At 34.8% G+C, this 16,473-nt stretch overlaps 2 protein-coding genes across 4 annotated transcripts; both read right to left on the minus strand.

The window, feature by feature from the left end:
- Window positions 1–54: 54 nt before the first annotated feature.
- Window positions 55–8,117, minus strand: LOC133674268 (DNA-directed RNA polymerases IV and V subunit 2). 3 transcript variants are annotated; one of them, XM_062095304.1, is made up of 8 exons: window positions 7,892–8,117; window positions 6,649–7,119; window positions 5,704–5,916; window positions 4,347–5,230; window positions 3,296–3,587; window positions 1,688–2,638; window positions 1,025–1,296; window positions 55–727 (listed from the first exon to the last, which is right to left on the minus strand). In XM_062095304.1, exons 2-8 carry the CDS (start codon window positions 7,105–7,107, stop codon window positions 226–228), a joined length of 3,573 nt encoding a protein of 1,190 aa, XP_061951288.1. In that variant the 5' UTR covers window positions 7,108–7,119; window positions 7,892–8,117; the 3' UTR covers window positions 55–225. The 3 variants fall into 3 exon arrangements, with proteins under 3 accessions (XP_061951288.1, XP_061951289.1, XP_061951286.1); XM_062095305.1 differs by having other exon boundaries at window positions 6,649–7,467; XM_062095302.1 differs by having other exon boundaries at window positions 6,649–7,491.
- Window positions 8,118–11,968: 3,851 nt separating this feature from the next.
- Window positions 11,969–15,198, minus strand: LOC133673914 (chorismate mutase 2). The gene is made up of 6 exons (XM_062094846.1): window positions 14,918–15,198; window positions 14,363–14,594; window positions 13,511–13,597; window positions 13,261–13,404; window positions 13,038–13,130; window positions 11,969–12,480 (listed from the first exon to the last, which is right to left on the minus strand). The coding sequence occupies exons 2-6, from the start codon at window positions 14,573–14,575 to the stop codon at window positions 12,250–12,252; spliced, it is 768 nt and encodes a 255-aa protein (XP_061950830.1). The 5' UTR covers window positions 14,576–14,594; window positions 14,918–15,198; the 3' UTR covers window positions 11,969–12,249.
- Window positions 15,199–16,473: the final 1,275 nt, after the last annotated feature.

Here is a 16,473-nt window from a genome sequence, read left to right on the forward strand (position 1 = left end):
TAAATGATAAATGGTCCCAGAAAGGGGAAAACATCGTAACTTGCCATCACTAGATTAAGGAACCTGGCTTACTACTTGTATATGAACTGATCAAACCATACCATCCCTGTAGTACTTGACCATACCATACACAGATTCAGGGAACATAACTTTGAAAAACATATCCTACAAGTTCGAAACTTCCATAAACATGAAGGCAACTGGAAGAAACACCAAAATAAGAGCTCAAGAAACCCTGGTATCAAATTTCAAACTTATGCCCATGCTGAAAAGCTCTTGGCACAACAACTTCGCCCCATAAGGTACACTAACCTTAACAAGGTCATCAACAGACTCACAAACCCGGCAATAGGGACCCCTAATCTTGCGGCCACCAGGCACAGCCCGTTGGATCACGTTGGCCACATTTTTGCATTTCTGACAGATATGCATTTCAGAGGAGTCACTGAGAGTAAAAAGGCGTTCATGCAGGTTTGCAGATGCACCATGAGCTATGAGGCAGTCACGCTCCATCTCACCGAACTTGATACCACCAAAACGCTTACGGTCTGCAACTGGCTGTCTTGTAAGTGGGTGTACTGGTCCAGTGTTGCGAAATTTTACTTTGTCTTCAGCCATGTGGACCAGCCGCTGATAGAATGTTGGTCCCATAAATATAAGAGAACGAACCATTTCACCAGTTCGACCATTATAGACTCTTTCATTTCCCCATCTTGAAAATTTAGCCCTGTTGTACATATTCAACAGATTGTCGTTCTCAGAATAACTTGAAAACAAAAACGAGATCATGAACAGAAGGAGAGGACAGGAACTTGAAATAGACAACAGCATGAAATTTGACAATGACATATGCTGGAAAGTGTAGTCCGGTACACCAAACCACTGAGAATGAGACAGCATTGACTTTTATTTTTTAATTCTAGAGCATTCTCGAATAAAATGGAAGTTGAAAGAAATTATGCATCAACATTTACAAATGGCTCAATTACAGAGCAAAGAGTGGTGTCTGTGAATGCAACCTCACCTGTGAAGCTGGTCTATGATGTCATCAACAGAGAGAGTGGAGAAAGGGGTAGCATATCTCTTTGAGCCACCACAGGCAATTCCCTTTCCTAAAGCAGCCTCTAATAGCTGACCAGGAGTTTGCCGTGATGGAAATGCATGTGGGTTTATTACAATATCAGGAACAACTCCTTGAATTGTGAAAGGGAAGTTCTCCTGAGACTCCAAGAAGCCCAGAACACCCTTTTGCCCATGCATGCTTGAGAACTTGTCTCCAAGACAAGGAGATCGAACCTACAACAGCAGTTCAAGAACATCACCAATGACAGGAAATGCAATTTAAGAACGTAATACAACCAAGCAAAAGAACATCAATAATATGCAAAACACAACCACTCACACACATGTACATTTGATTCAAAAGGACAAAGGGCGTACACCCAAGGAAAACCAACCCCGGAAGCATCCGCTAACTATAAATTCCATAAAATAGGTCTAGAGGAAGGCAAATTCAAACACCATTGGGAGCTCTTCACATGCTACATTTGTTTCACATCACCAGACCTTACATTTTCTGCCAGTGGGACATGCATGTGTAAGCATATAGGTGGCCATGCAGAAACTGAACTTGCATGCAGACACAAACAGAACTGTCTTTATGTTACTAAAACTTTTTTTTATTTACCTGTCTCAAAGACACCACAGCAAAATTCTTTCCCTCATCATTAGATGACAATACCACTTTCTGAACCATGCCCCTTTCCGTGTGCTTCAGTTTTACACTATGATCTGCCCCAGATTCTGCACACTTCCCTATCACAATATCACCACTTTGCATATTAGCACCAATAAAAGGAAATCCATCATCATCAAGGCTGTCAACTCGTCCAATTTTACTTTGTATTTTCCCAAAAGTAATAGAATCCTCGGACTTCCGCCTCTTGTCAGTTAGCTCCTTGTTGTCCACCTCCGCCTTGTAGCTTCTAATGTGCTCAGAGCGGAACATACCACGCTCTAAAGAAGCACGATTCATTACCAACGAATCCTCTTGGTTGTAACCCAGATGAACATTAACTGCCACTATAGCATTCTGACCATTAAACAACTCTGGCTTTGGCAGCACTGCATTATGACCAAGTGGGTATCCAGGTTTACCAAGACAATCAGAAATCATTGTCCGAAATAGAGGCCTTTGGGGGTAATGCAATTGGTGAGACAAGGTGTCAACTCTGATGTTGGGATTTGTTGTGGAAAATCCAATAGCCTGTTGAGAATGTTTTTGAGCTTGGTACAGGACCCTTCGCGCATGGTCATGATTGGCAAAGGGAATAATTCCACAACTCAAACCTAATAAAAAGGACATGTCAAGTTCACAGTGTGTATACTTCATAGGTTGCTTCCCCTCAATATCTGCTAAAAGAAATTTGATGCCCCATGCAGTACAACAGTCCTCTTCCTCTTCTGTTCCAATAAACTCAATAATCCCCTTGTCCAGAAGAGAAGTGAAGATGTAATTTCCCCCTTTAAATGCTTTTATTTTATCCAAGTTCTCAACAACTAAAAGAGGGCGTAAGATCCTTCCAGCATCAGAAAATATGCGTACTTCTCTCTGTTGTTCATCCCTCTTGATTTCCACCTACATGAGAAAACCATTACTGAAATGTTAGGAAGGCAACAAAAATAAATCAGATCAAGGAAATCCCCACAACCATCCATTTAAAGGATAAAGGAGAGTAAAATCTACAAATGCTGAATACTTTATCATAAAAAGGAAAAGTATGAAAGGGACAAAACAAAAGAGATAAGGTGACAACAATTCAGACATGCATCCAAGCATTTTCTAGAAGTGAACCGATTCCTTAAGAGGTAAAAATAATGAAGAAATCATGTGTTGACTACCTAACATCAACATTTTCTAACACTTGGTCTGGATGAGGCCTGCATGATCACTCTTCTGATGGTTTATAACTTGGACAATTGTAACAAATTGTTCATTTTAAAGGTTTTCAATAAAATCATCGACTTCTTTTTACAAGCTTCCCTCTAGTATATAATGAAACTTACGGACATTGCAGGGTCAAACATGAATATCACAAATAGCATGTATAAACAAGTTTAACTGCAACTTCTCAAGGCAGTCGTTATAAAGAAACAAACTATCAGTCGTCATATATTTCATTTTTGACACCTTTGATCAAATTTTTGGTCTCAACAGTAGCAACAAATTGATGATGTGCATAAACTTCATTTGCTAGAAATTTGGAAATAAATCATAAATTATAAATGAGACAACCTGATAGGGCAATTCTCTCCTGCGTCGCATGCTTCTTAGCTCACCAACAAACAAACAAGAATCTTCGCAGACTCCAACCCATTCACCATTTAGAAACACCTTATGCTTCCCATCCAGTTTAGTGTAAGTATCATCAACCAGTTTCTCCATCCCACTATCAAACAATTTATCAACTAGAGATTCTGATATATTGGTACTGACAACTCCAGTGACAGCCAAGTTTTTTACAAGGCCACAGTTTTCACCATCTGGAGTGGAGAGAAAGCAAACTCTACCCCAATGAGAAGGGTGGCTGCAACCAAAAAATTATGTTACAAAAACATAGCAACCACTAACACTGGATCATCCAACAAGCACAAAGGTTAAAATTTCTTGAATGATCAAATATGCATGAATTAGAGCACACATAACAGTTTATAATCATTAATATTCTTAGAAAAGGCAGATAGACATTTTAAACCAAAAATGAGAAATTTCAACTTGTTAACAAACACAGCATCAGTTTTTGAGATCACACACTCATCTACAAACAAAATGCTTATGCTCTCACTTGCAGCTAAAATATAACCCTGCATTTTGGATTTCTAATTAGCCCGCCATTTCAAATTTAGAAAGCAACAAAATGAATTAAGAAAATCTATGCTGTTTGATGTCAGATTCTGCAAGAACCCAAACTCATTCCATCATAATAGCTCATAAAAACTTCCACTAATGAAAATGAATAGATTAAGCAACAAGTGAACCGATTGCTTACTGATTAGTTTCCTCCCTAAAATCAAGGATTTCAAGATTTCCTACAGGTTACATGTTGCTAAGAACAAATAAGAAAAACAACCAGGATACTTTTCACTTTGAGTTTTAGATCAGGACATATCAACATAACACAAGCTGCTATAGCAACCAGGTGCGGTCAAGACAGTTTAGCACAATAATCCATGAACACATCTTAACCAATCAAGGAGCGGAACTTAGTTCCAGTTGTAAAGTTGACGCACCTGAATGGCAAGATGCACAGAAACAAGAACCAGTTCATAAAATATGAATAACTTACGGGTATCTGGCATCTCCAACCTTTCCTGTGTACAGAACTTGCTGCCTTGTTTTCCGCAGATCTATCATCGTTTGCAATGGATTTGCACGCCCAAGATTTCCCACAACTCCAGAAACCCTTTCCATCCACTTGAAAGGATGGCACCATGCCCCAGTTGAGAATGCTCTCGTCAAACCATTGGTCACTATTGAAGCATCCAAATAGTGTTCAATTGGGTGCACATCACGGTCTCCATATAGGTCTCTCTGCAAAGCCTTGGTCATGCGCCTGAGTGCATGTGAAACATGCACTTTTAGCTCTCGTTCAAGCAACTCGCTAGCCAACTCAAACCTCTTGTTTCTAAAACTATCCCTATTGTCACATTTCCTGTGGCCAGTATAGGCCTCCAAAAGACACTTCACCATGTATCCAAGAAAACGAGCCTTGTGCCTGCGGCTATTAAGCCTGGGAAACAGATATGCACTAATGGCATCTTCAATAGATTCTTTTGGTGGGAATCTGGTCTTTTTTAACAGTTTATCCACATAATCAAGTGCTCTGTCCTCCCTACGAAAATGCTCGCATTTCTCATCAGCATCATGAATTGAGGCAAAGAATATATTCACAATGCTGGCATCATTGCTGGCATAATCAATCAAATCTATCACTTCTTTGTCAGACCTTACACCAAGGGCAAAAAACAATATCCATAAAGGGATCTCTGTCGACAAGAAGTATACACAGAGGCCTTTCTTTTCTCCTTTAATGTATTCTAATTTAGAGAGCTCCACTAGTCTAACAATCAACCTGTTCCTCTTAACTTCAGATTTGTATGAAACGGTCCAGCCCTGACTATTTGAAATCCAAAGTCTCTTCATACAAATTTGTTCTTGTGCAATGAACACCTGCAGTAAATTGAAACAACTACAATAAACATTTTGGTAGAATTAACTAATACAATCAACAAAAGCACATTCAATAAATGTTAACTAGAGAGAGAGAGAGAGAGCATGTGCAAATGAAAAAAAAAAAAACAGAAAACCAATAGAATGATATAGTAAGTCCTGGTGCCAGGGCTTGCTTCCCAACCTCAGAGAGAAAAAGAATAGCATTAAAACGGCAAACACGTGACAAGGTCTCTCAGTCCAAATCACTGATAAACTTAAAATCATTTTTCTCTTAAAGTTCTGCTGTTTTGCATTACAAGCTGCACAACTGAAGAGAAGGGAATATATTGGTTCTGGTTGCAGTTGATAATCAAACCATACAAACAATTAATAACAAGCATATGTTCAATTACAGCAAATACAAGCTTAGACATGATTAGGAACTGAAAGTACAGAGGAAAAGAAAACTAAACAGAAAACTTCAAACGCACCTTCTCTGCACCTTTGATCAAAAAATAGCCTCCATGATCAAAATCGCAATCCCCCCTTTCAACTGTTGTCAGCCAGCAAAGGTCAGACTTCACCATAACAGGGATCCTTCCAATAATGATTTCCCTGTTTTCGGTATGTACAACATTCTTTTGAACAACTTTGTCTATCCCTGTTTTGAACTTGTCACTTCTACCAACAGTTTGTGTGTATACCTGACATAATTGCAGAAAAAATATAGGAGATTAAAAAACTTATAAAGGCAGAGAAAGTATCCAACAATTTATGGCATCTTCATAGTTTTAGCTGAAACAATCTTGCCTGAGAGAATTGAGACGGAATGAAAATGCTATGATTGCAAAAATTGGTGCATATGCATAGATGACAGTGCAGTTCTTTTTTCTTCTCAAGTAAATAAGAGTCCGCATATTTAACAGTCAATTGGTGTATCCACAAACAAACAAACAAAAAATGATTACAATAAAAGGAATTAATTAAAAGCAGAAGACACTTGAAAATTGAGTCTTCAAGCCATTGGTGCCTATGTGTTAAAAATGGACTACCATCACTGCCAAAGAGAAATTCTGATCATCAGCATCATTGGCAAGTTCAAGTCAACTATAGAGTTATTAGAACTAAATCAAGCTTAAAACAGTCCTGGGAATATCAAGGCACTTGCCCAACAGCACAAGTTTTTGAAATGTGATTAAGAATTCTAAGAGTCATGAAATTATCAATATGACTAGTAATATAGCAATTAAGATATATCATGAAAGAAAACCAGAGATCAACTCTAAAATTTGCTACTTCAGGGAAAATCATAACCTTTCAACTAAAGAGTTTGACATTACAGTATCAAGAATTACCCTATCAAACACCATACAGATGGTATAACGTCAAACTGCTATCACCAATAAAAAACAGAACTGTTAGATAGAATTATGTACCTGAACATTGACATGAATTTTCATTCTCGCTGAATATGTCATATTCTGAAGTCTGGCATGTCTGGGAAACATATTATGCTCAGCATCACTTGAAGTACCACCCCAAAAACTTGGTCGATCAAGGGTGACCTTTCCAAACCTAACTGATGCACGTCTCCATTCACCATCCTTCTGCTTAGATGAGTCATATCCAGGCTCAACAGCAACCTCACCAAATGAATCAAAGACCCTCTGGAGTCCACTGTTGATGAAAGCATTATATGAGTTGATTTGGTGACTGATGAGACCATACTCATCAAAAAACAAAGACGCTGCCTTCTTACAGAAACTTTGCAAAGTTTCTTTCCCCAATTCATTTAAGTTAGTTGTGTCCATCAAATCCTCATCCATATCCATATCATCAACTTCACCCTTACTACTCGGACCCACATCCTCCATGTAATCTGATGATGCACCCATCTAATTCAAAATCTGAGAATAAACAAAAGACAGAACATCAGTTCCAAAGGTGTGATCACAAATGTGATGATTTAACCCAAATGGAAGTGGAAGCAGCATGGAACATATCAGTGAAAACAACTTAAGTTTTCAAGGCTCATTAAACAACAGATATGAGAACCATTTCCTGCTTTTATTAAGAATGTCCTCAGAACATCACAAGTACTAAAACCCACAAGCCATTATGCCCAAGTGCCCGAGCAGCATCAACATTTCCTCCACATATACATTTCTTCCTCTACAACAAATGCTAAGCATTTCGGGTTCACTCTGGATTCCAAATGATAAACCATTCGATCATCCAGACTTCCTTCAAAACACCTTAACACATATCGTTCATTAGAACTGTATTCAACGACAACAAAGAAATGAGAAAAAAAAGAAGCGCAAACTTTTATTACATTAAAAAAAAAAAAACAAAACTTTTAACCATGTTATCATATACATGCAAGAAAAGGCCCCCGTTTTTTCTCTCTCACAGTAATTTTTTCCTTCCAACAACAGCAGAAACACAAAAACTACTACAAAACAATCTTAACCATCTGGGTTTTTCCCTAACACAACGGGCCTGTCATAAAAACCACTATATTCCACTAAAATGTGTAAAAAAAAGAAAAGTAAACACCTTTACTGATCAGAGACACAACAAGGCCCCAAGAAGCTGCAAGCTTTAACCAGTTTTAACAAAACAAGCCCAAAATAGGAAACAGAAGGCATTAAAAATAGAGAGAGGAAAAAAACTTACATTAAACCCTAAACCCTCTTTTCTTGATCAAAGTTTGAACCTTTTGGCCTTGAAATGAGTAAAAATATCTCCTTTACACAATGCCAGTGTTGAAATTTTTAAGGGTTTTTGAGTTTTGATCAAACAAAGCTCTCTGTGAGTGACTTCACAGAGAAAAATGATTCCTTTTTGAAATTGTGGGGGTGCCCTGTCGGGTGCGCCTGATTTTTTTTGTGTGTTCATAAAGTTTTGTTTTTGAAGTATTTTTTTTAAAATATATTAAAATAATATTTTTTTTTAACATATTATATTAAAATGATTTAAAAATAATAAAACCGTGGTTAGAGCGTTGTGCCAAAAAATGCTCTTGGTTTGAAAAGGGGCAATATTGTCATTTAGTTTGCGAGTACCGATTCGGGAGGAATGGGTCAGATTTAGTAAAAGACGCATGTACCCATATTATGATGAGAATATTTGTCTTGGTAGTGCCGTATTTGGTGTGTGGCATACTGGCATAAGAGTGGAAGCTAGGGGTAGAAATGTGAAAATAAGTTTTTTTTGGGATTTTTCTTTTTTCTTAATTTCAGCTTCTGGATTGGTCATAGAAATATAAAAAAAGTACTTTAGCTTAGGGTTGTCAGATTAATGGATAAAAATTGTTTTAATTTAATCTCAAAACTTTGTTCGGTATATTTATTTTTTTTAATTTTTTTGATAATTTTGATATTCTTACGTGAAAAATTAAAAAATATGTATTTAAATGAAATATATATTGAAAAAATACTCTACATAAAATATATTTAGTCCACTAGACATGCAAATGCATATCAACTTTGTTTAGTATCATTGTTCATGTAGGTGGTTACGCTATTAAAATTATATTTTTTAAAAATTTAAAATTATTTAAAATTAATTTTTTTTATTTTTAGATTGTATTAATATATTGATATCAAGAATATTTTTTTAAAAAATAAAAAAATATTATTTTAATATATTTTTAAATAAAAAATACTTTAAATTATAATTATTATTATATTTTCTAACACTTCTTAAACAGATAAATTAAATTATGATTTACCATTTAAAAAACATAAAAATAAATTTTTTTTTATCAAATCACAATTTAAAACGCGGTTGGCAAACAAACAAGCAAACATTAAAATAGTTGGTTATGCTATTCAATTATTTTATTTTGTTTTTACTCTTTGCATTTGGATAATTTGAATAAAAAAATTATTCATCTTAAAAAAAATTGAATTACCAAAAAAAATCTTCAAACTATATTTGCAAATAACATTTTTTTTAATTATATATCAAGAAATTCGGTTTCGAAATAATTTAATTTTGTTTTACTTAATTGCAAAATGAGCTTTAACATATATTTATAAATAAAAGAAATGTGGCAATTCAGGAATTCTTGAATTACCGTATTTCCAAGTTATCATATTTAAGGGCGATTATTTTTTATTTAATTTTTATTAAAAAAATTAATTAAACCAAGTTTTTTAAGATAAATAAAAAAAATCAAAATCAATTTAAATCAACCGGTTTCAATTAGGTTTAATTATTTTAGAACAAAAACTTATTTAAACCGACCGGTTCTGATTCAGTTTGGTTATTTTATATTAAAAACCAAAAACTATATTGTTTTTTTAGGTTATTTTGGTAATTTATAATGGGTTTGGTTTCGGTTTGACTAGGTTTTTTTTGGTTTGGCTCAGTTTTTTTTTTATTATTATTTGGGTTCAGCTTTTTCGGTTTCAAATTTATAAAACCAAATGATCAGTTTTTTTAAAAATTCTAATCAGTTTTTTTTATGGTTTAATTTTTTTAATTTTTTTTTTAATTTTACCGATTTAATCAGTTATTTAATTTTTTTATCACAATTTTATGTGGCCTGCAAAGGAGACATCACCACGTATCCAAGAAAACGAGGCTTGTGCCTGCGGCTATTAAGGCCAGGAAACAGATATGTAAAGACGCAGTCTTGACAGCAAGTCTTGGTGCTAAGACTAGCTATATTATTCTATTGGTTTACAGTTTTTTTTATTTTCTTTTCAGGTTGAAAATGTCTTGAATGTGCTCTTTTTGTTCATCATATAATTTATTTCTGCCAAACATTTATCATATTTCTTTCAAGTTCATGGCAGGTTTTCATTGCGCAAGGGCAAATTTGTCTGAAGAGACTTGGGATATCAAATACTCAGTTCTGTAGGACCCCTTCATACAAATCTGAAGTTAAGAGGAAGAGGTCGGGTGTTAGACTAGTGGAGCTCCTTAAATTAGAAAGCATCAAAGGAGAAAAGAAAGGCCTCTGTGTATACTTCTTACCGACAGAGATCCCTGTTTATACATTGCTTCTTGCCCTAGGTGTAAGGTCAGACAGCAGGGATGCTAGCATTGTGACTATATTCGTGATGCTGATGAGAAATGCGAGCATTTTATGAGGAAGGACGAAGCACTTTCATATGTGGATAAACTGTAAGAAAAGACCAGATTCCCAGCAAAAGAATTCCAACCTCACTTCTGACAACCCTTTTAGTATACCTGACATGTTTGAAGAAAAATACATCGCACTGTAAAGCCTTTAAATGAGAAAATATTCATAGATTCTTGATAGATCTAGCTAAAATGTTTTTCCCTACAAGGGTTCCCTGTCCACATATATAACAAAGCTTGAATCCTGGCTTAGTTGTTTAGAAACATGAACATAGTGAAGTGGGAATATAGTTTGTTTACCTGAAAAGTGACGTGGATTTCATCCTTGATGAACAAGCCATGTTTTGAAGCCTGGCATGCCTAGGGAGCTTGGTATATTCATCAGCTGTTGAACCAGGCCAAAAGCTTGGTGGGTCAACCTTTCCAAACCTAGCTGAAGCTTATCTCCATTCACCATCATCACCATTCTTTTTAGGCTCAACAATAATCCCACCAGATGAATCAAACCCCTTTTGGAGTCCATTCTTGATGAAGTCACTATATGAGTTGATCTGGTGACTAATGAGACTATACTCATTAAAAACAGAAGTTGCTGCCTTCTTGCAGAAACTTTCCGAAGTTTCTTTCCCTGAGCCTTGTAAGCTAGTTGCATTCATCAACTTTTCGTTTATATCCATATCTTCCATACAAAGTTATGGCTTCACCATAGAATTTTCAAGGTCTTGAGCATTTAATAGCACTTCTAGGTGACAAAAATTAGAAAAGCATTCCCATCCACTACTTTCAGATATCCTTTCTCTCCAATCTGCCTTCTCGATCCTCTGACCCTATGTACTTCTATCAAACACTATGATGTCAACACTACAAGGATCTCTTTCCTCCACCATAGATTTTAATATATCTATCCTTACCGTGAATTTTAACTAATCTGTCTTTACGGAAGCCATAAATTGAACAGCACAATTGTCGCTGCAAGTGATTAGATTCTTATAGACGTGCACAGAAAACTTGACCGTGTGAACCAAATTGAATATAGAGGTAAATCATCTCCTCAAGAGATCAATGGAAGACAATAGTCTTCAGCATGCTAACAGGCTTGGCCAAAAAGGAAGAAAAAAAAGTTCATGGTCTCGCATACTTGAAGTGGGCGGAAAAAGTTGCCCTCTTTGAGGATTTCTCATTCAGATGACGACGATACATGGGATGGATGAACCAGGGACCATGATGGATTGATACATTTGTGTTAAATGCCATTATACATATTGGTAAATTTGGATGCTACATTCATCTCCATGTCCAAATGATTCTATTTTATTTTTTTGCATCTAGAGGGATATATAGTTCTTATGTTAGGGTGAATGAAAAGTTACATATAGTGAATAAAGAGTTGTGTTCTTCCAAATCATAATAACATTAATTTAACCATATATTTTTAAATAGATGTCCATTTATTTTAAATAAATTAAAATTAGTTTAAAAGACAATTCAGACATGATTTGCATGAAAACTTCTAGTCTTTCCACACAAAAAACTCTTTCCTTTTACATTTCTCTTGTCAAAATCCCTCAGCTCCTTTTTGACAGAGAGTTTACAAATTTTGGTTGCAGTTTATTCTTGTTTGTACTACCGAGAATAAAAAATTAAGTCTAAGAAACAATATTACAATCACACTACACTATTAATACCAGAAAGCAGGCAATAAATTGTTTTAAAACCAAATGATTGATCCAGCCTTAATCTACATCACCAAATCTATATTTTGTCAACAAGTATTGTATGTTTCTACCAAATCATCTTAGACTAAGAAGGAACAACAGTTTTAAAATAATTTAATGTGTCTCAACATCTTATTCATCATGAATTATTATGAATGCCCTCCATTTTTGGAATCCAGCATCTTGAATTTGACTGTCACTTTAATAGAGATGTAAGGAAAGGTTTCAATTCAATCGGCAGATGAGATACTCAACTTCAACCTGCTTGGTGAGAGGGATGACCCATTCATCGTAGAGGCGAGCTACTACAGAAGGATCAACCTTGTAATGTTTACTGTCAGCATTGTTGCTGCCGCTCACATCTTGTCCAAAAACAATCGCCTTTTTCTCAACCCTCTTCTTAACCATCTTCTCTACTCTCTCATCCGTCAACAACTTCATCAGCTCATCTGCGTTCTGAGATAACCAAGACACTAGCCTGTTAGTAGGTGAGTCTGGGGTTGGTCATGAAAATTTCATATTTAGTTGTATTAGAATTAAAAAATATAAACCAGTGAAAAGCAGGCTCCAGCATTCACAATTGGATGGAATTCCCACGGGTTCTCACCATGTAATGATTTCAAAGCTTGCAGATTTTTTCTACTATAAAATTTTTTCCACTGTTATGGAATTGCGGTCTAAATTTGAAATTTACATGCCTAGTGAAGAAGCTGCATACAAGTTGGCCTTCAAAGCAACAATTCCAACAGTGTCCGTACGTAAAGAATGTGGAAATAACCTTTGAGCATAGATGCTTTTTCTAAAACAACCATCTCTCTCATATATCTAATGGATTCTCAGTACATCACACTTTCATCCTTCGGCCCCAAATAATCAAGAGATACAAAATGGCAACTTATTAGCACTAATGAATTGGATCACCATGTTCCTAAACCACATTTGCATGAGACCATGATCATAAAACACCAACTAATCTAGCCAACCTTACATTAAGTGGTGCTTAGCAACCATACCTTGGCACGAATTGGAGGTTCATAGTTGTGTGGAGCATCCCTGAATTTAATCTCAGCCACAAACTTCCCGTAATGGATTCTTCTAGAGAGGGCCTGGAGCAAGTGATTATAGTTTTCATAGTCAATACAAGCAATGGTTTAGCTGAAGGATCATCCGAATCTCCAATAGCTAAACATAGTTTGCTATATGGGCCATGGCAACCCAATTTACAAGCACCTTTACCTGTAAGCAGCTAAGATCACTGGCAGCAGTTGACGCATAATTACCATCATCACCCGCAACAACAAACAAAGGAAGTAGTTGGTTTAGATATATATCCCATATAGCCTTGTTTATGTTAATTGAAGCACCTCCAGGATGCAAAACCTATAAAAGAAGAACCTTCAGGATTAGATAAGCAGATATAAAGTAGTTTTTAACTCCATGATTCAACACATTAAGACACTTAGCAAAGTTCAACTCAAGCAATTACCTGAGAATAGTTGTAGTTTGGAACCGATGAAGGTGGTAAATTATCTGGGAAGAAGGGATTTTCTTCTGGATTCACATACCTCCCAGCCTGTAACATAACCAGAACCAAACCATTCTGAAGTAATCTATTGGCACAGTTTTATTAAGTGCATCAATTGCCACGGTTCTATTTTAGTGCATCATTTGGGATGAATAATTTCAAGATGTTAGAGTTGGTGCATCTCAAACACAAACTGACACAGACAGCAAGGCTAAAACAAACTGAAATATGCACATGAACCCAATATTTCATTGCCACGGTTCTGATTCCCTCTAATCCTTGCATCTTCAGCAGGTGTCCATTACCCAACCCGAGCTAAGGAAACATTATCTCATATATCTTGGCCTTGACATTGTCAACCATGACTTTAATTACATGCTCGATAATCAGTCAGCCACCATCTATTTTTCCCGTTGTCAGAACCTAACATTTTGCAGTCTCATCTTAAGACAACTTCAAGGCACCGAGAAACTGTATTGACCCTAATGAGCATCATCTCATGTATCCTGGCCTTGACATTGTCAGCCGTAATTTATATTATATGCTCAACTACCAGTCAACCACAGTATAGTTGTTCTATTATCAGAATCTAAAATGTTGTAATCTATGACCAGTTGCTTGTAGAAACAAATTCAATGTATTCCTCAATTAGAACTTCAAGGCACCAAACACTGACCTTGACAACAAAGAAACTAAATTGACTCTCTTTTTTTAATACAAGAAACTGAAATAAATAAATAAGCAAAACATCACGCAACAAAACAAACATTCTAAGAAAACAAGAAACCAAAATTAAACATACACCACACCCACCTTAGCTTGAACTGCCTCTGTCTCCTGAACAATGAAATCCACCAAAGGACCGGAAAACCCAGGAACCAAATCCAAACTCTGATTATACAAAGCAGAATTCATAGGAAACCTTGCTCTCTCCATCAAACAAAAAACAATCGTATCCTCTTGTCTTATCAAAGACTTTCTTATTGAATCAAGGGTAAACTCAGACCCAGAACTTCCTTCTGCCATTGCCTTGTTGTTTTTATATCTATTCAAAGACAAGATAACAAGAATCAGCACATGAAGAAAAGCCATTTCTTCCGAAATAACAAAAGTGAAAGGTCCACTCTTTAAAAGTTTTGAATTGGGGTCTAAAAATAAACATTGGAAACAATAGATGTGTGATCACAACCACACAAAAAAAAAAAAACCCTCCAGTCAAGATCAGACAAAAAAAGAAAGAAATCAATTCATTTATAGGATAACCAAGTCAGCGCTTTTTAGTTGACAAAGGCCTGTTTTTTGAATAATCTAAGAAAGTAAACTGTAATGTAAAAGTCAGCTGCTAAGTACGACAATTGGGTCACTTACCTCTGGTGCGTTTTGTCTCTGTAAATTTTCTCGGCAACCAAACAGAAAGTAAACAGTACCCTCTGGCTACTTTTAATGGCAACGATGTTAGGCTGCTCTGGAGGATTGGATTGTTGGAATTACCAAATCTTCGTATTAGAGGACGAGATTTGGTGGATTTCAATTGGTTTAGTGATGTTTTTGCAAGTTCCAAGTCCTCTTATAACTATAGTCAAGAAATCGAGCCAGAGCTGACCTGAGGGGTTGATCCAAGACCTATAGAGTTTCAATTCATAGGAATCTCATTCAGTTTATATGAGATTCAACTTTTTTATATTTTTTAATAAATCTAAAAAAATAAAATTAATTTATAAATATTTTAACCTGCTATAAAATGTTTCTTAATTTGTTAACGTTGGATAATTATATATAATTTATATTTATATTAATTTTTATATTTATATTTAAAATAATCATACCATATTTCACATTTTTTTTTATAATCTATATTTATATACATTATTTCAAAAAAAATATTAAAATTTTAAATATAATTTTTTATTATTTTTAAGGTTAACCAACTCAACTATCATCACCTATCAATAGCAACAAGATGGAACGAGGAGCTAGGAAATTTTATGGTCAGTTGGACTATGTCCAGGGCTTGGCAAAAATAGTTACTTTCCTCCTCGAATGCCCAATTTGAGAATGTTTTGATGGATGGAGGAGAAAAACTATAGAGAAAATGTATTGATGAAGCTTGTTTTTACTTTTTTTTATTATTATTATTATTAACATGAGTATTCGAATCAACTTACGTGTATCTTGACTAATCTTATAAGTCCTGAAGTTATTGATTATGTAAGTCTACAATGATCATTATATTTATAATTATATGGTTTCAAACCTGAAATAACAGGGAAAATAAACTCTTTAATTTTAAGTACTTATCACATAATCATCTAATAAATGATTTTATTTTTATTATTTTAAAAGTTAACAAATGTTATAATCGGTCTAATTTAAGAATTCAAAGATTGAGACATAATTTGAATTGAATTTGCAATTAAATTGTTTGAGAGGGATCTACCTAAATAAATTTATATAATAATATATTCTGAAAAAGGCATAGGTTATACTTGATAATAAAATAATAATATCCTTAAAATTAAAATTAAAATTAAAATTAAAATATCTTTGTAAAATATAATTCAAATATTACTAATTTTCTTTTACAATTAATATTTTTTTAGATCTCATTTCGTAACTTTTTTTTAGTGAATTAAAAAGTTCTGGTGCGGTGTTCTTGTAATGTAAGATAAAGTTATACTATATAATTGTTACTTTGAGTACATTTTTGAGTGAGCAAGGCAGACCATAATAATAATAAAAAAACTTTAATCTTCATCTTTATTTTTATTTTTTTATCATTTTCCATGATGTTCTCAACACTTAAGTATATTAATTAATTATACATGAAATTGAATTTTAATTTGTTGCAAAGATGGATATATCCATAACTTCTATTTAATAAGATTAATAAACTTATGTTGGTTAAACAAATATATAAAATAATG

This window comes from Populus nigra, chromosome 15 (assembly GCF_951802175.1).
Source record: "Populus nigra chromosome 15, ddPopNigr1.1, whole genome shotgun sequence".
Classification (NCBI taxonomy): Eukaryota; Viridiplantae; Streptophyta; class Magnoliopsida; order Malpighiales; family Salicaceae; genus Populus; species Populus nigra.

Excerpts from the sequence above, each read along its gene's own strand:
- LOC133674268 (XM_062095304.1), bottom strand. The coding sequence starts at position 7,107 with ATGGGTGCATCATCAGATTACATGGAGGATGTGGGTCCGAGTAGTAAG. Across the intron at positions 5,917-6,648 it reads AAATTCATGTCAATGTTCAG|GTATACACACAAACTGTTGG; the intron begins GTACATAATTCT and ends CAATTATGTCAG. Across the intron at positions 5,231-5,703 it reads TGATCAAAGGTGCAGAGAAG|GTGTTCATTGCACAAGAACA; the intron begins GTGCGTTTGAAG and ends AATTTACTGCAG.
- LOC133673914 (XM_062094846.1), bottom strand. The coding sequence starts at position 14,575 with ATGGCAGAAGGAAGTTCTGGGTCTGAGTTTACCCTTGATTCAATAAGA. Across the intron at positions 13,598-14,362 it reads CAGAGGCAGTTCAAGCTAAG|GCTGGGAGGTATGTGAATCC; the intron begins GTGGGTGTGGTG and ends GTTATGTTACAG. Across the intron at positions 13,405-13,510 it reads CAAACTACAACTATTCTCAG|GTTTTGCATCCTGGAGGTGC; the intron begins GTAATTGCTTGA and ends CTTCTTTTATAG.